Below are 18,825 nucleotides of genomic sequence, written 5' to 3' on the forward strand. Positions count from 1 at the left end.
TGATTGTCTCTGCAAATTTTACTTAGGCTGCAGTCCTATAATCAGTTAGCTGGTAGTCAGTTGAACTTAATGAGGCTTACTTCTAAGAAGATATGCACGCTACAGGATTGTTAAGACTGCTGTAGGGGGAAAATCATAAGAAAAGGCTAAAGTCTATTAAGGTCCATCCTTATAATTAATAGAGCTGGAAGAGACTCTAGTCCAGCCCTCTGCAATGCAGGAATCTCAACAAGAGCATACATGAGAGAGGGCCTTCCAACCTCTGTTTAAAACCTCCAAGGAAGAAGAATCTACCACCTCTCATGGGAGTCTGTTCCATTGTTGAACAGCTCTTACTGTTAGAAAGTTCTTCCTAATGTTTCGTCAGAATCTCCTTTCTTGTAACTTGAAACCATTGGTTCAGGTCCTAGCCTCCAGAGAATACACCTTTTGCTTCCAGTGAGAGGAGTGTAAGGCCCCAAAGAAACACATATTTATTTTTATTTTAAAAATGGCTTTAGAAACATTAGAATCCAATGAGACAATCCAAATTCAGACTCATGAATAGTATGTCCTCAGACTAGTATGTCCTTATCAACCTAAACACTTACTTAATTTTAACAAATAGGTAAGACCTTCTCTTGCAAAATACACAAAAAGAGAATGTTTTATTTTGTCTGAAGACCTGCTTCAGGAGCCCGTTGTTGTTTTAAAAGCATGATCCCAATCAAATGTTATGTTCCACAAAGCCGCACCAAAGGGAAACATCTCCAAAATACAGACACAATAGCTTAATGGGCTTCACCGAAACAATTTAGTTAACACTGGTAATAAAAAAGGAAAAAGGAAAGGCACCTGAAATATTCTCTGAAACAACACAAACAAATATTTCTGACCGCCATACATTTAGGGACTTGACCTACACTCAGAAACCCTGTGTGAGCAAAGTCTGCTTCCAGCAAAACCAACACAAAGACATACAGTATCCCAGAGTCATGGGGATAAGCAACAGGGAATGAATTGACAGAGGCAGCTGCATCCTGGCCTGAGAGTGGATGTATACCTTAAATGCCTTTTAATAGGTTTCTGCAAAGAAGTACACGGACTAGGTTCCAGAAACTGGACCTGTACTGGAAAGTGGTCCAAAAGGAGGTTGGGATTAATGGTGCTTTGGGAAGGTTCATGGCTCAGTGGAAGGGAATCTGCTTTGCATGCAGAAGGTCCCAGGATCATCCCAGACATCTCCATGTAGGGCTGGGGAACATTCCTGTCTGAAACCCTGGCAAGCTGCTGCCAGCCAGCATGTGAAGATGGACCAACAGTCTCAGTACAAAGTAGCTTCCTATGTTTAGCACAGCACCTGTGGGTCTGTCCTTCAAGAGTAAATCAAGATGGAGAAGTAGAAGCCTTATCAGTGCTATTCAAAGTATCGTCATTGGCTCTTGTCTCAGGGACCAGTGGATAGGCAAAATCTCTTACCTGGTCCGGTTGAGTAAAACAGGTTGTAGGTTCCAGAGACTACTGAGCCCGGCCTTGGCTGAGGAGGGTGGAGTATAAATAAAAACTATTATTATTATGAAAGGTGTGAAATGAGAAGCGTGACACTTGGGTCCAGCAAGTTAATCTTGCACCAAGGCAAAGACGGCATTAATACTGATCTTGGTTGTAACCCAAACGCAGCAGGTCTAGGACACAGTTTTGGAAACTAAGCTCTTGATTTTGGCCCTATGGCTGAAATGATCTGGAAACAGATCTGGTGGGAAGCATTTTGCAGAGATATTGCAAATTAGGAAGGAATTTACAGGGGTCCAAGGAAGGACTTTTATTAGCAACTACTTGTATCCATCTTTTTTGGGGGGGGGGCATACACAGGGCAACATTCACAAGGCGATCCCACTTTATCGGCTTGGCAACAAAAGGAAAGTTAGGTTAGGTTGACTGATAGTAACTGGCCTAAGCGAGCTTTACAGCAGAGCTCCAGAAGTTAGCAGAATGGCTGGGGAAACCCAGCCAGGTGGATGGGGTATAAATAATAAAATTATTATCATTGTTGTTGTTAGCAGCAAGAAAGGGCATGGAAGTAGTAGCTGATTATAACACATTTGGAGGTGTGTTGTTGTTGTTGTTGTTGTTTTTAAAAAAACAACTACCGTATTTTTCGCTCTATAAGACGCACCAGACCACAAGACGCACCTACTGGAGGAGGAAAACAAGAAAAAAAATATTCTGAATCTCAGAAGCCAGAACAGCAAGAGGGCTTCTGGGATAGCTGCACAGCCTTCGCTCCATAAGATGCACACACATTTCCCCTTACTTTTTAGGAGGGAAAAAGTGAGTCTTATAGAGCAAAAAATACGGTACTACAAATTCAAGAGCAGGGTGGCAGCTCGGCAGCTCCAGCATGTAAAAAGGGGAATATTATTTTGTAAATCGTTAGAAGGAATGACTGGATTTGTACATTTTAAAAATTGCCCTTAAAAATGAATGTGTTTATGGGGAAAATGTCAATACTCAACTAACATAACCAACAATTATTCCAGGGCTCATACAGCTGAGTGCTCATGCTGTATATTTGATAGGTGGTATCTTTTACATCAGGTGGAATGTAGCAGTGCGTAGCGGGGGAAAGGATTTACGCCCCGCCTCCCCCACCACACAATAGCTAATATTGAAACCCTGTCCTGTTGCATTTCTCCTCCATTCTTGAAGCTGCATTTCCAGCTGTTTCTGGCCGAAGGGGCATATTCAGAAGTGTCCTGGCAGGGCTATTCCTCATCCAGAGATAGGAAAGAGAACTCCGGTGGATCTTTCAAAACAGAAGTCAGCTGAGAGGAAGGCTTTGTGGTAGGGTTTGTTCAAAGTGGCTGGGCTTGACACATTCATTTCTTCTCTCGCAGAGACGGTAGGCCACTTTGGTTGAAGTTGAGAAATGTCTCAGCATATATTTGAGTGAATTTCTTTACTCAGCTTATTCTGTTTAAATTTACTTAAGCGTCAGCAATATGGGAAAGCAAAATTAAGGCTACAATCTTAAATTGTAGGGGCGGAGAGTGAAGGCCACCTAAAATTCAGTTTCCTGCTAGACTCACGGAAACCCTCCTCTATCCTTTTACCTTATTTAGTTTGGAACATTTACCCCCCTATAGAAAATAACAAGGAGGAAATTAATGAGAAATTTTGAGGGGAAATCTTCCCATTCTGGGAGCGTGTCAGGAGGATGAGACAGCGATGGCTCCTGCTCTCTCTTTGATGTCAGTAGGGCAGCAGGAAAGCCTAGGGGGTGGAGATCTGGCACTCTCTTTCTCTGCCCCACTCTCCTCCCAAGGGCCAAAAGATTACAGTCTTAAGACAGAGAATAAAGACTCTTTGGCACAAATCAGTAACCCCTCTGCGCTATAATTTATGGGGAAGTTGTATGCACAACTAATTTTTGTAAAAAACGGCAATGGCAAAAGTTTAATTTTGTCTTCTTCGTTTCTTCCAGTGAACTCTTTAAGTTTAGGGGGGGCGGGGGGGGGGGCTGTGTTAAATGCAGTCTATTATTTGCTCAGATGGTTGCTTCAAAGTGGGATTAGAAGCCATAAAGTGAAACTGTGTGAATCCTGAAACTTTATTGCAGGCAGCACCTGTGTCAGGAAAGGGAGAGATAAGAGAATAAAGAGAGAACAAACTATGAGAGGCGCATTAATCTGTCTCCTTGCGCTTTTAACATCTAAGGATCCCACTATTAATTCAACTACAATTGTGCAATTGTTCTTTTATAGCCTTAATTAACCCAGCACTGCGCTTTCTTTAAAAAAAGTCATCTTTCCTTCACTTGTTTTAAACTCTTGAAGACGAAAGAGTCTCCAGCTAGCACTATGGCCTTCACAACCTAAAATATAATTCCAAGTTTAGTATATTTTGTTTCAATTTACATCTTAATACTGGCAAATGTAATGAGTCCACGGGTCTCTAATCTTTCAAACGGAGAACTGTGGGAAATCAAAGATAAAAGAAGTGCACTGAGCAGCCTAACCCAATACGTCATATCGATTAGCAAAATGATTCTGCATGGTGATCCAAGGGCTCAATAATGAGATACCCAGCATGACTGATCTTGGATTGCTTTGAAGCAGAGTCTCAGACTCTGTTTCCCCCCCGAAAAAGTGAATATTTTGTTTTGAGCCCTTTCCTGCATGCTGATGCGACAAATGGGCAACGAACACAGAATCCGAGTGTTGCGAACTTATTCCAACCTATGAATTTGCATGAAACAAACTTTTGAGGTGGACGTACCATAGCTTCCACTCGCGTTGGCACAGATAACGGCACCAAAGAAGTATGGCTCATATTTCTGAATTCTAGAAATAACTTTCTGGCAGGCTATGGTGGGATCCATTCCTGTTCGCATATACTCCACGGCTTGATAGCTGATTTAAGGAAAATAAACAAACAGATATTAACACAAAGGTTCTCCAAGTGGCATAGTATGCCAAGGGGGAGAAAATGAACCTTAAAAAAACCCCTCCTCTGCTGATAACAAAAAGGGAATCTTGCACGAACTTGCCCCAACGTTGACACGGGGGAAAAAACCAAGACAGGACCTTTTTAGTGGTGGTTCCCTATCTCTGGAATGGTTTGATTTGGCCCTAGTGATCCACTGTGACCAAATCCCCTGGGTCTAACTGTTATCAAAAACTCATAATTAACTGGTTTGGAATATGAATTTGTCCAGATCTTAATGCTTGGGTGCAATATGAACTGAACACTAGTTCCCTTCAAAATTCTTCTACGGCTAGGAATGTAGACAGAGAGTCTGCACATTTAAACAAAATGTGAAATAGCTATTATTAGTTCAAAATCCTGGTTGATAACTAGTGTTTGGACAAGGCTAAGCAACATCCCCAGGATGATGTTGTTTTTCTACATCACGAAGGACCTATGGGCATGCCTAGTGACACCGCCAAGGCTTGAAGCAGTGCAGTGCAGCTTCCGAGCTTGCCTGTACAAAGCCCATCTTTTACCTCAGGGTGGTCTCACAATGAAGCCCAGTATCAAAAAGACCCAAAGAGTTCACAGAATATAAAAACCTGGGCAAGAAGCGCATCATCAAATCCCCATCTCCAGTGGCAGCTGCAGCTCCAGCTGTACTATCTGCATATGCTCCAGCTCCAGCAATTGGAGAGTCTCCCACACGTCTAAGAAAGATGAAGGCGATGTTAATCCAATGAAAACAGCCGGGCGATGGGGAAAGATTCTGATAGTTCCAACAGTGTCACAAACAAGCTAGCAACAAAGACACGCTGAGGCGTGTTTCTCATTGAGGTAGTAAACCTGTGCCTGCCTCGAGTAAACCTCTTGGAGCTACATGTACAATCTCAGGACTCTGCCAGACAAAGCATTTGTCCAGATTTGCTCGTACAAAGCTTAGGCAGAGGTTACACCATGTCTGGTATTTATTGAGAATTCGTTCAGATTTGTTTCTGTTTTTTTAGGAGGAGCGCTTAGGCCATTCATCCTGATCTGCTTTTGGGGTGTCTTCCCACCAATCATTTGTTCATTCCACACTTTTCTATACAGAGCACTTTCATTGCGCATGTCTAAGTTTCCTACTATGAGCTCGAATTTCCCTTGCAAAATACATGACAGAATGTTTGTCCATTAAAAAATAAGACACACACCCCCAAACCAAAAACCACGAAACTTAGAATTGCTTCTCCCCAACATTTAGTTTTCTGTGCAGAGTCCCTGACTGTAGTCAGTACAGCCCAGACACAAGCTTACCACCTCAAGAAGTTATAGTGGTAAGTCTCAGTATATAATAGCAGATTTTGTTTTCTCATGCCTCAATTCCGTTCTTTTTGGACAGCAATATTTATTATTATATTTGCTGAACTGGGCTGAAATATCAAGGCAACACTTAACTTAAACATCCAATATAATCAAGCACAGCTCTAAAACGGATAGAATTGCAGAGGAAGAAGACAGAAAACAAATTCATGCATTCTTCACATATCCACAAAATCCTTCTTTCAAGTAATATAAAAATCATTACCACTACAGCAGCAGTTCACATACACACTCATGCTTACTATAAGCAGCACTCAAGAAAGGAAAACAAATCTCATCAATAAGGAATCTTGATTTTATTGTGACACTAACCCCTGAATTTTGTGGTCTGCACCATTTGTTGACGTCCCCACAGCAATGCTTCCATTCTGACCAATCACAATCATGCCTACAAATGAAAACAGGTAGGGAATTTAGAAGCAGCATTATGGGTTAATGATTTTGTTAATTGGATAGGGGTAATGTTAGGCGACCACCCTTTAAAACAGACCAGACTCCTGCTGTCCTTCAGACAAAAGTGGGGAACTGGGTTTGACCAATGAGTTACAATGTTTATCTCCCCATCCCCTCATGGGCCAAATTTGACAGGTGGGTGGAGCTCAGGAAACCCCTTTCTAAATTCTGGGCAATGTAACCCTTGGACAAAGCACGATCTTGCCCATTGTTTTACATAGTGCTTTGCAGGCACTGCTGATCAGCCGGGCCTGCAAACCCCTTTTCAGCTAAGCCACCTTTTGACCTGGCCCATACTGACAACATATATGACAGCAGCTGTGTGCAGTTGGGCCAAAATGGTCTTGAAGGCCAAATGGGAGGCCTGACAGGTGCAATCAGGTTTGGAAGCTGGGGGTCCCTCACACCTATTTTAAGAGTTCCCAGTAATATACGACAGTCGCCACAATATTTTCTTATCACAACTAGATGGTGATGGGATCCACTTCACCTGGGAACTGTTTGCCTTCCTTAGGCCTCTTTTACGTTTGGAGTAACTCCACCCTAGAGTCCATCTATTACGTTTAAAGAAAGAAAATCTTCCATCTGCGAAGACAGATGATCACCAGGATCACAGTCTGCCCCATAATTCTGCAGATTAAGTCAGAAACATGGGCTTTGGCTCCTGGCTTCAGATGGGAGGCATTATAATCATTCACTTCAAGTGTGGAAATACATATTTTAGGACACTTAATTGTTAATTTATAGACCCACAACCAGATAATTCACGCACTGGCTACTGGAAGGCAGCGAGTGCCATAAACATAGTGTCAACTGACACAGCATGAAGCAATTGTTCAAAGTTTGCATTCAATTATTTGCCAAGTAGGCAATTTGCCTACAGAATGCAACTGCCTACAGTAGCCTAGCTCAGTTTTGCTCTTTCTTTGCCTCCCAAAGAAGGGAAGCAAAGAATAAATCACTGGCTTGGGCAAACTGCCAAGGTGCAAAAGTTCATAAGGACACACCTTTAGATTAGCAAGAACCTTGGCATTTGACATTTTTAAAATGCTAATTACTTGGTGGTGACGAATTTAATCATCACACTAGAAGTGCCTCTTAAGTGTCTGAGAATGAGGCTTGTGCTCCCAAGTCACTTAGGTGCTTCTGTAAATTCCAAATTTAATTACTATGCAGATGGAAGAGGCTGGATCCAAACAAAGTCGTCGTCCCCCGCCCCATCCCATCTTCAGCTAATTTTGCAAAATGTAAAGTTGAAACTTGAGCTTATTTGGAAAAAAAACTTCCAGACCTATGTAGTTCTGGAATATACACTAGGATGATCAATTCACTGGAATATATAAGCTCATTTTGAAATTACTTCTTCAAGAAGGAGCACTCTTGATGCACGTTCAGCAAACTAGCAAGCAAAAAGAGTAAATTAAGTTGTTCCTGCTTGAAAACAAAGTGGTGCTTCGATTTTGGATGATAATCATGTTCTACCAACACAAGTTCTGCCTCATCAGACCATGTAAAATGCTCATCATATATCTGTACAATGAATGTATGAATGTATGGGGACTGGGAAGGAAGGGTGAAAGGCAAATAGAATGTCACATTCCTAATTCTAGAACTAAACAGAGAAGCACAGGCCAGGTTCCTACAGTAAGTAGGGAGATTTACAGAATGGGGTGAGGGGTAACATGGCAGGTGTCCTTCCACATCCCAAGTCCTACCAGCTCATGCTGGCCAAGGTGGAAGGTGGCTTCCGTGAAAATTTTCACTATGCCAGCAATATATTGACATAGCTGAGAAGCCTGAGGAACTTTTGGATCAAGTGGATCCAAGGCTGCTGCTGATCAGCTTCAAGACTCCTCATTTCAAGGCTCCTACACGCGTAGCGTTTCACCCTCCTGGACAGAGCCCCACAACCAGCAGAGAGGCGACTATGTGTAATCTGACAGCACAGCATTCAACATTATGGGGTGCTAGGGCTTCACGCTTGGGAAATGTCTTGCTGAATCACTGATGTTATCTCTGCATCAGGCAGAGTTTGTTCTTAAGTGGATCGTGTCCTTATATCCTGCTTAAAATTATTCACATTCAGTTTGTCTGGTGACTCATTTAAAACAAGCAGAGGGATTGCAGCATGAAATAAGCTGCTGTCAAGAAGGCATACCAATAGTGTCATGGTTATGAACATCTATTCTTTTCTTTGATACACTCCGCTCTTCTTTGGTGAACTTTGCAGCCTGCTTGTATGGGCCACATGATTTTGAAGCATCTGGCGTCACACTCTGCAATCAAAGTTTCATTCACATTAAAATCTTGGATGAAAAACAAACTGGCATTTCAAACAAACCTGTCTTCTATCTCTCTCTCTCTCCCCCCCCCCCCCCCCCGTCATCCTAAAAGAATAGTGTAAGATTTCTGTATATGCCAAGGATGAAGAAGTTTCATCGAAGGCAAATTACTGTAGCTCAGATGCTTTAAACAATGAACAGACAAAAGCATCTCCCTCAATTTAGAGTAACTCAATACTCAAAACACTCTAGTTATCGCAGCCCTGCTCAGATTCCACGTTATGTGATTTGCAAATGTTTCCTACAATGAACAGCCAGCAGAGAAATAATACATCAACATTCTATGTGCAAAAAACGCAGCATGATAATTTGTCTTACCACCTACCGCTATAATTCAAGATCAGTTTTTCTCAATCCTCATGAGCATCCATGCTGATTGTGATGAGACAACTTTATAGACAAACCATACGGCTAAAGGCGCTGAAGCTGGATAATTCAACTTGCTCTACTTCCACTCCACATACCCTGCAAACACCCTTTACAATCTAGCACACCCTATTTTTTCCCCTTTTGCTGGTGGCTCAAGTTAAAATAATTAAGAAAGACTTTGCTTCAGCCACACAGACTTCTCTTGCTAGCCTTAAAGGTTGCTATCTTTCAACTTTCTTCCTATGATCTTGGGTACAGAGGTCCCTCTACAGGTTTCTACATAGCCTGTGTTTTCTGCAGGGATAACTTGAAGGGTATAGATAGTCAAGAGGGTGGGATCTGCATGCACAACGAAGGAAGAAAACATTTTACACAAATCACAATAGGCTTCTGATTCAATGATAAACGAATAGTACTGGAGTTCCATATTATATTTCTTAACAGTAAATATCTAATTGGAGATTTATTTTTTTAAGCGTGGCCATAGTTATACATCTGAGCGAGGTAGCATAAAAACAAAAAATGCCCATGCTGAACGGGTCCACATAGATTTAATGGTTACACACTTATCAGGATCACAGCAGGCTCAGAGCAGATCTTAAAATGAACCTGAATTCCAGATGCATGGCTAGAGGCATTTTTTCTTTTTTAAAAAAAATATCTTAACCAGAACATAAAAGTAGTTTAGGATTTTAAAAATAAGGCAAACAGCAGGCAGAGCTTGGGCTTGTTTATATGAAATAACAATGTGTGGATTCAAATCATGGCACAAAGCTAAAAAGTTCCAAGGTGGGGGAAGAGCAGAAAACATATGAGAAAGATAAACAAGAAGCTTAAAGCTAGCTCCCACAGAGGATCTGGTGAATAGAAGAACACGGGGAAGTCCCTGGGCACATAAAACTCCTTAAAAGCAACTGTCCAGTGATGGCAGGGGGACACAGATAGGATTATCAGGTGCCCAACACTTACAAGGCAGACAATATGAAAGAGCAAGAATCAGATGCAGTGGAAGGATTCAAGTTGAACTGGTTAGCAGAAGCTGGTATCAGCAGTGACCAATTCTAGCTCGACTGGAGGCCAAAGAGACCTGAAGAGCAGGACACTCAAAGCTGATCAACAGGACCTTTTGGCTCCATAGGCCTAGCTCCATCGGAGAACTCTCTTGTACACATTCACATACATTTGTTCTTTGGTACACAGCACATTCCTCTTCCCCTGCAGCTCGCTCCAATGATGGAGTGGGGTGATGGGAATGTTGCAGACATAAGAAGAGCCCTGCTGGATCAGGCCCAAGGCCAATCTGGTCCACCATTCTGTTCTCAGTGGCCAGCCAGATTCCCATGGGAAGCCTGTAAGCAGGACCTGAGTGCAACAACACTCTCCTCGCTTGCAATTCCCTGCAGCTGGCATCCAGAGGCATACTGCCTCCAAGATTGGTGGCAGAACAATATTTAATACAGTGTAGCCACCAGGTTTATAAAACAAGAAAAAACAAGGGGGAAAGTTGTGGTTTACCTTCCAGAAGTTTGGCTGACAGTTCCGATTAAGCCACTGTAAGTACATTGAAAGAGAGCTCTGTGTAGTCAGGTCTTCACTTGGAAACCCCATGCTTTCTGCAAATAGTGAGGCTTTATGGAACAGAAAATAATGAGTAATTTCTTTTTCTATGTAACTGTATTTGCAATTCAACAAGCGTGCAAGAGGACACTTTTCAGCTCATCGAGATCCCTATGAAAACACGGCATGGCACTTGTAAACCATTTTCATATTGTATTACAGCAGTCAGAGCCCAAGTCACTGCCCTATACAAGTGTATACATTATTATGATTTTGTCCTCAACAGAAATGCCTTTCTCATTTTCTAGAACAAGAACATATATCAGGGGGCTTCAGAATGCTGAAGACTGATAGCAAACTAAGAGGAAGTATATCAATTTGCAACATGGAATCCATAAATGAAAGACTTGTGATAAGAAACAGCAATGTTCCACTACACTGTCAGATAGAAACTTTAAGAATTCAAAGTAGAATGTTTCAGACTGTATTGATAATTTTTTTAAAAATATCCTGTTGCTTTTATCTAATATATCTGAAGTATGTTTCTATTTTTTCCCTGTTAAATTTTTTAAAGAGAAAAGTGTTTTTGGGGACGTCATATTTATAACTGCACAGCTTGTGTTTTCACAGAATCCTTTCTGCGCTATCTGTTGCAGCTATACTTTTTAAATAATAATTTCTAATGCTAAAATTCCAAAAATCAGTGATGAGTTTTTTCAGTGAAGGCTGTGATTCAATACAAATTTATTATTTTAATCTATAAAAAACACTTACCTTTGCTCTCCAAAAAGAGTTCCCCAACCAAGTATATAAAAAACCAAAAACCAAAAACCAAGTATATAAAAAACCAAAAACCTCTTCTACACACAAGGGCATTCAGTCATAATAAATACACAAACAAAACCATAATTTGATAAAATTAACACATCAAAAATTTGGCAGAACAAAAATGCCTCAACTGCCCACCTTGAGGAGAAGGGACCTTTCTAAACTGGGAGTAAACACCACACCTCTAGGTTCGATTACTGCAATGTGTTATACATGGGCCTGCCTCTGAAGATGCCTCGAAATTTACGATAAAAACCGTAGAAAGATGGTTTGAGCATATAACACCTATCGTGGCTCAACTGCACTGGCTGCCAATGTGTGCATGTGTGTGTGTGTGTGTTTATACTGTAAACCACCCTGTGATCCTCGGATGAAGGGCAGTATAGAAATTTAATAAACAAACAAAACAAAACAGTGAACTTAATGAGACTGGCGTGCATGTTGAAGAGGGCAGAAATAACCTATCAAGTCAGACCAGAGCACAGTGGCCCCTATCCATTTAAAGCAGGTGTGAGGAACCTTTGGCCTGCCAGATGTTACTGAACGACAGTTCCCACCAGCCCCAGCGAGCATGACCAGGGATGATGGGAGTGGTCGTTCAGCAACATCTGGAGGGCCAGAGGTTCCCCACACCTGCGCTAAAGCATTGCACTGTATCTTAATGAAATCAAGTAACTTGTCACAACCAACTCGTGACAAAGTTCTTGACACCAGCAAGGCAACTTAACTTCATTTGGACAGAGGCGGCTGCCTTCCACCACTGCATGGAGGAGCCAAAATTTCAAGGGAGCAAAATGAAGGAAGTTACCTGACTCTCCAACCAGCAAGGTGTGCTGAGTATGCTCTATCACTTTCCGTGCCACGCCAATAGCATTTTTTACGCGTCTGAGATCAGCTACTGCCCCAACTTCCATAGTATTACTGGACCAAAGACAGACAAATGTACCCAAAAGCAAAACAGACAAACAGAGTCTTAAGTTTAAATCAAGAAACACAGAGTATAAGAATAATGTATGCCACATCTAAAGGACAAGCATGAGATAAGTATAAAAATGAAGATTGGTGTCCAAACGTTAATCGCAATCCCATTAGACTAAATGGGTTGAACCTGTAGATGGGGAATTCCCAAATGACTGTCCACCGAACATGAGTGGTTTATTCAGGTGGTTTGTGGCATGTCTGTGGATTTGTAGTTGAATATAACACATCTATTGCTTTAAATATTCATTCTGACTTTTAACTGCATTCTAATTGCTTTTAATTTCTCATATTGCATTTTAATGTATTATAATGTGAATTCTATGGAATTAACATTGTAATAGAATAAAATGCAATATGCAGGAAATTAAAGCAGCAATAAAGACACAATTAAAATTCATACAGCATCTAGCACAGTACGATTGCTACAGCAGGCAGAAAAAACCATTTAAGTGGTCAGCCTCAACAATTTGCAAGTGGTCTGTGGGTAAAAAAGTTTGGGGACCACTGCTGTAGGCTACAGTTCAGATGGGCATGTGCTCTCTTTAAACTGACATTTTAAAGCATATTTAGTGATAGGAAAAAATAGAGCTAAACCTCACTTGCTAAACCAAATGCACACACTCTATTGCTACTAGTGCACAGCTTCTCATGATAGCAGGGCCAGTTACATACATTGCCATATGTTTGTTTATCTGCTAGTTACTTTAGAGACCCTGGAGTGTTTATGAAATAATGTGTATAATAAAGCAATAAACCAGTAAAGAAACTGTACTTCTTGAGATCAAGGAGTGAAACAGAAACTAGAATATATATATATGGATAAGATTGACATAAAGATTTAGGGGGGGAAACCCATCCCTAGTAACAGCCCAGTCAGTCTCAGATGCACACATGCCCTTCCGGGCCCATAGGTTCCGATCTGCTTTTCAATGGAGAGGGCAGCAAAGACAAAGCTGTCTACACCTTGAAGTGAATGGGGAAGATTTTGAACATGGAGGAGCTGCGTGCAATTGATAGCAGAACCCCTATGCCTGTTAGGAATGATGTGGGATTCCTTACCCATCCATAATCATAGCATCCAATGTTGTTTCTCCATGTTCATCTGGGTGTCCTCCATACCCCACACTTCCATCACATTGCTCAACTTCACACTGACCACAGCCTTTCTCTACTGCATCCAGTTCAGAACCACCTGCCAGTAAGGTACTCCAAGCTGAAAGGAACAACAACAACAAAATCCCACTCACTCCACATGTAAAGTACGTAGAAGTCATACTCTTAAAAAGCACACCCCCAATTCCCATCCCTAGAATACACAGTACAGTGCACATGTGTAAGTGTTCATTGTCCTGATTTTATGGAGGCTGGTCAATAAGTACAAGAAAACTAAATCCATCATGTTCAGGGAATGTAGCATCGGTGGCAAAACTCTTAAACCTGGGATTCCTAGACATTAATTGTCAACTGTCTGCTTCTCATTGTTTTCTCCCCCTGCCCTGCCAATCTGGCATCAGCCACAGTTGGCAAGCAAGCTATAGATTAAAAATGGCGTATTTGTCTGATGTGACAAATGTTGAGTTCATTCTAATTTCTTTTTCTTCAAGCCCAGAGTCTCCAATGAGCCAATTATGTTTAGAAGTAAAAGCAAAGCAGCACAAGGGTAGATAACTTCCATTTTTTATAATAAAAAAAAACCTGGCCCTGCTCTTTTAAGTGGGGAAGCTTTTTCTGGCATGGTGATAAATGGTGGGGAAAGTTTTCCTGGCTACATGTCTGCATCAAGTTGCAGCAAAACAGGAATGGACTGGGGGTAGAGGGCTGGGTGGAGATGGGATAACCCTCACTATATGGCAACAATGTGCTAGTTAAAGGGAAAAAAAATATTTTTAAAGCATTTGTATGGCATTTCACTGAGGGGTTTAAAACCATTTAATGTTGCTCCATATGCTTCCTTCACAAGCCAGGCATGTCACTTATGGTGCAAGAATTTCCTCAAGATGGACTTTAGCACAAACTTTATGGATATATTGGGCATTAACCTATTCCCAGATGCATGCACACTCACTAGAAGGAAGTGAGTACGCTTTTTACACACTGTGTAAAATCATATCTGCACACTGTCTGATGTTGCTGTTATGAATCCAGTGAAGACACCCACCACAAGAGCTGCCAGCAGAAATCTATGTTGCACAACTGGCCACAAGATGTTGCTGTGGCCTAGTAGACCAAATTATGTAGCTAATACAGAACACAACACAAGTTGAACTTCTGCAGACACAGCAGCACACCAGTGTTTCCAGTGTTAATAAAATGCCATGCTAAGAGCCCTTCTGCCACATTACTGTGGATCAGAACCCCTTTCCCAAAAGACCTACACTGAAATGGAAGGGGGAAGTGCCCTGCCTGTAACAGTGCTACACTAAGAAGTTGACTAACGTGCACTAAGTAATGTAGATTATGTCTCCTTAAACCAGAACGTAAAATGTCCCACACCAAACAAGGAAGAGGAAAGTAGCAGAGAAAAGCCAAGGAAGTTTAACAGTAGCAGTGTGGACGGCTAGTTCATCTGACCAGGCTTAAACTGTCACCACCCTTTCTCATATTTCAATGCAAACATTAAGTCTTGTTTAAAAAAGGGCACTGTTGAACATGCACAGAGTGCCTTTCCCACTCCTCTCCCCACAGACAGATTTTTGGGACTGAGATAGTGGCTCCCGTAAATAAGAAAAAGGAGAAGGGAGGGGGGAGGAGAGAACAACTGGGTCCCAGGGTCCGGCAGGACACTGCTGAAGGTGAAGTTTCCCTCTCCAACCAGCCCAAATCTGGTTAGCTTGAATTCCTTCCCAACCCTCCAAGCAGGGGGCCTCCTTACTGCTTCACTAGCCCCAAGTGATCGGAGGGCCTGGGCTCCGAAAAAGCGACTGCTTTGCTCTTCTGTTTCTCCTCAACGCCTGACTTTAGGCAGGCTCAACACATCCTGCTCGAGACATCTAATGCCAGCGTGTGATGTTCTCCCTGCCCACAGATGCCAGCATGCAGCACGCACACAACCGCCTGCAAGGATCTTTGCAGATGTGGCGCTGAGACCCGGGCTGGATCATGAATCTAGAAAACGGGGTGCGGGGAGCCCAAACTAAGTTTGGGGCACACCTAGGACGGGGCGAGGGCTTCCTCCCCGCCCGCTCGAGCCTCTCCTCTGCGCAACCACGGAAGCCCTGGAGAAAGCGAGACAGCACCTGCTTCGGCGGCTTTCCTAAAGGGCCAGGTGTTGAGAACCAGAGGCAGCGAGGGCGCCTCGCCGCTCGCCACCGCCGCCAGCAGCAGCAGCAGCAGAGGCAGCAAGAAAGGTCCCCTCGGGCGGCTCCCGCGCCCCATGGCTCCGCCAGCCCCACTGAGTCGCTCCCCTGTCAGCCCCACATCCCGTGACCACCCGGCGGATCGGCCGCACGCGCAGTAGCCCGCGAAGGGCGGAGACTGTGGCGCGCGTAAAAGTCTTGCGCGGAGCGGCCTCTGGTGGCAAGTTCCGCCTACTGGGTGCGCCGCGCGGTTCCTCTTTGTCACTCCAGACGCCCCTACTCTCCGAGCGGCAGTTGCGGGGCCCCTCCGTCCTCTCGTCAGAACAGCACTGGAGAGCTAGAGGGGGAACCATCGTCGAGAGTTCCACGAGGGGGGTTGGTGAGACCATCTTAGTCGCCTTAATAGGCCGCTCCTGTTGCTTCGCAGAGTTGGTGCCTGGCTAAGCGCTTGTTTGCATTTATGTTTCATCTTTTGCACGCCACGAAGGAGAGAAACGTCCGTTACTACGAGCTGAATAAAGAGCATGAAATTCACACTCGACTCCGAGTATATTTCAGATGGTATGTGTGTGTGTGTGTGTGTGTGTGTGTGTGTCTGTTGAAGGGTCCCTCCTCCACTCAGCACGTCTCTCCAGCATGCCAGAGACAAGCAAGCAAGGATTAGGCACCTGGTGCTGCCTAGAGAGAGTTACAGCCTCGGCTTACCTGTCCATGCCTCCCCATAAGGCTTGGTTTCCAAACCCTTTATTGTCTTGGTCACCCTCACCGGCATGCTTGTCAATATCCTTCTTGAACTGTGGTGTCCAGAACTGGACGCAGGACTCCAGGTGAAGTGTGACCAAGGCAAAATATTACTTCCCTTACTCTGGACACTAGAATAGCATTAGCTTTTTCTCCTGCTGCATCATACTATTGATGCATGTTAAGTTTGCCCTCATATTAGTTTTGGTCTACTAAGATCCCTGGGACGCGGGTGGCGCTGTGGGTTAAAGCCTCAGCGCCTAGGGCTTGCCGATCGAAAGGTTGGCGGTTCGAATCCCCGCGGCGGGGTGCGCTCCCGCTGTTTGGTCCCAGCGCCTGCCAACCTAGCAGTTCGAAAGCACTCTCGGGTGCAAGTAGATAAATAGGGAACGCTTACTAGCGGGAAGGTAAACGGTGTTTCCGTGTGCGGCTCTGGCTCGCCAGAGCAGCGATGTCACGCTGGCCACGTGACCCGGAAGTGTCTTCGGACAGCACTGGCCCCCGGCCTCTTTGAGTGAGATGGGCACACAACCCTAGAGTCTTTCAAGACTGGCCCGTAACGGGCAGGGGTACCTTTACCTTTACCTTTACTAAGATCCCTAGATCCTTTTCACATGTACTTGCTGTCAAGACAGGTGTCCCCCACCCTATATTTGCATATATGATCATTCCCCCCCTAAGGAATAATCTGATTGTTCACATTCTAAAACGGCTGTTTATCCTCCATCCAGGCCACTTAAGAGTCATTGAAGGTCATATTCCAGCCAGACAAAACACTCAAGGAAGGTGTAAAGCAAACCGGTGAGGATTGTGTCCCGGGAAGAAAGGGTGTGTGTGTGGCTAAGGAAGCATCCCATGGGCCAGTAAGAGAAGTCTGGAGGGCCACATTGGGTCCCTAGACCTGAGATTGTCCACTTCAAATACATGGTGACAGTGACAAAATAAAATATTTTAAACACCACAGAATAACTGCACTTGCGTTTGCATGTGTGTGTTAGCACCTGCGAGTGGGAAGGGGGAGGATTGCTAGTCCAGATCAGACCCATTGCAGATACAAGTTGGGGGAGGAAAATCCTCCACTTAAGGGCAAACTGTGTGACTATCATAACATGCAGTTTGGCCGTTAGTTGGATTGAATGTCCTGTTTTCACAGGCATTATAACAGGAATAGCCTCATATGAGCAGTAACTCCCAGTCACAGTCACCTAGGATAAATCAGGTGCTGGTGCTACTTTTCAGTGGCAAGGAGGTTATAGAATAACTACTGAGGAATAAACACTTTCGTTTCTCTCACACACCCCTTTTATTATTATTATTTCAACACGAGATCATAGAAAATCATCACAGAGATGCTTATACAATAGTGGTAAACACAATTCTACACATGAATATGAATACTAAATTAACGCATAATTTAGAGCTGTATTTCTTTTTTAGGTACAGGTGCTACTTCAGGTTTCGGATTAACCGTCCTGAAAATGCACTTCGTTTATAATATTATTTCACTTGCAGAATATACTCCTACATAGTGGAGAAGTGCCAGAGGTTAATTTGGTTCCATATGCATAGTTCATATTTCTTAAAAATGGGACGACAACTTGGCAGGACCTCATGTAAGACAAGATAAGTTTTGAAGATGCATGCATATTTTTAGAGCGTTCAAACTATTTTAAAAAGCCTGAGGCTATGTTATTATTATTATTAGAACAACAAAAAGAGAAAAAAAGGTGCTGCAGGCTTTGGAAGACTAGTTACCTCACAGGCTATTATTATAAAAGTCTGCAAAAAATAATAAAACCCATAAAGACTTGAGAGCTGCAATAACTTGACCTCTGCTCAGAAGTTCCATAAGGATGATATTACAGGAAGTCCAGAAAAAACAACAACATATAATTTAGCCAACATACTGATGTTAGTTCATTTCTGATATGAAACTTTGTATTCCTACCCTATTCTTTTTTATAGACTTTCGGGGGGGGGGGGTGAAACATGTATGTGGTTAAATGGAGAGAAAAGTTTAAAAGGGACACAACGAATATCTGTTCTCAAACAAGCAGACAAAAACAACAGTGATTTTTCAGTGAGCTCAATTACACACACACACACACACACACCAATTCTCAATTGTAGCAAGAAAAAAAACCATAGACAGTTATGCTGTGGTAAAGACCTAGATAATATATACATGCTGTTCTTAAGGAAATAATAATTTTGCTGTATGCAGCCTCCACATGCAGACTTAAGTAGGAGGATAAAAAGTAGCAATCATATACATGTTCTACTCACTCAGGCTAAATTATATGCTGCTAGTGGGGAGTACCTAGCCATGCCTGGAAATTTGTAGTACCCCAAAATTGTGATTTTTAAGTGAATAGTGTAATTTGTGCGTTTGGACCCCACCCCTCAAAATGGTGATGTTATGGCAAAGTCATGTTTTGGTCCACCAT

At 42.9% G+C, this 18,825-nt stretch overlaps 1 protein-coding gene across 1 annotated transcript; it reads right to left on the minus strand.

The window, feature by feature from the left end:
* On the minus strand, nucleotides 1–15,791 carry AGA (aspartylglucosaminidase). Its single transcript, XM_083457528.1, has 9 exons — nucleotides 15,578–15,791; nucleotides 13,401–13,554; nucleotides 12,169–12,281; nucleotides 10,491–10,603; nucleotides 8,423–8,540; nucleotides 6,124–6,199; nucleotides 5,052–5,159; nucleotides 4,258–4,391; nucleotides 1–3,605 (listed from the first exon to the last, which is right to left on the minus strand). Exons 1-9 carry the CDS (start codon nucleotides 15,714–15,716, stop codon nucleotides 3,505–3,507), a joined length of 1,056 nt encoding a protein of 351 aa, XP_083313654.1. The 5' UTR covers nucleotides 15,717–15,791; the 3' UTR covers nucleotides 1–3,504.
* Nucleotides 15,792–18,825: the final 3,034 nt, after the last annotated feature.

The sequence above is a fragment of the Podarcis tiliguerta genome, assembly GCF_965153285.1.
Source record: "Podarcis tiliguerta genome assembly, chromosome: 9".
NCBI classification, from domain to species: domain Eukaryota; kingdom Metazoa; phylum Chordata; class Lepidosauria; order Squamata; family Lacertidae; genus Podarcis; species Podarcis tiliguerta.

Coding starts and splice junctions, on each gene's coding strand:
- AGA (XM_083457528.1), bottom strand. CDS start 15,716: ATGGGGCGCGGGAGCCGCCCGAGGGGACCTTTCTTGCTGCCTCTGCTG. Junction 8,541..10,490: donor GTCAGCCAAACTTCTGGAAG/GTAAACCACAAC, acceptor CTTTGATTGCAG/AGTGTGACGCCAGATGCTTC. Junction 6,200..8,422: donor TCATAACCATGACACTATTG/GTATGCCTTCTT, acceptor TTTCATTTGTAG/GCATGATTGTGATTGGTCAG.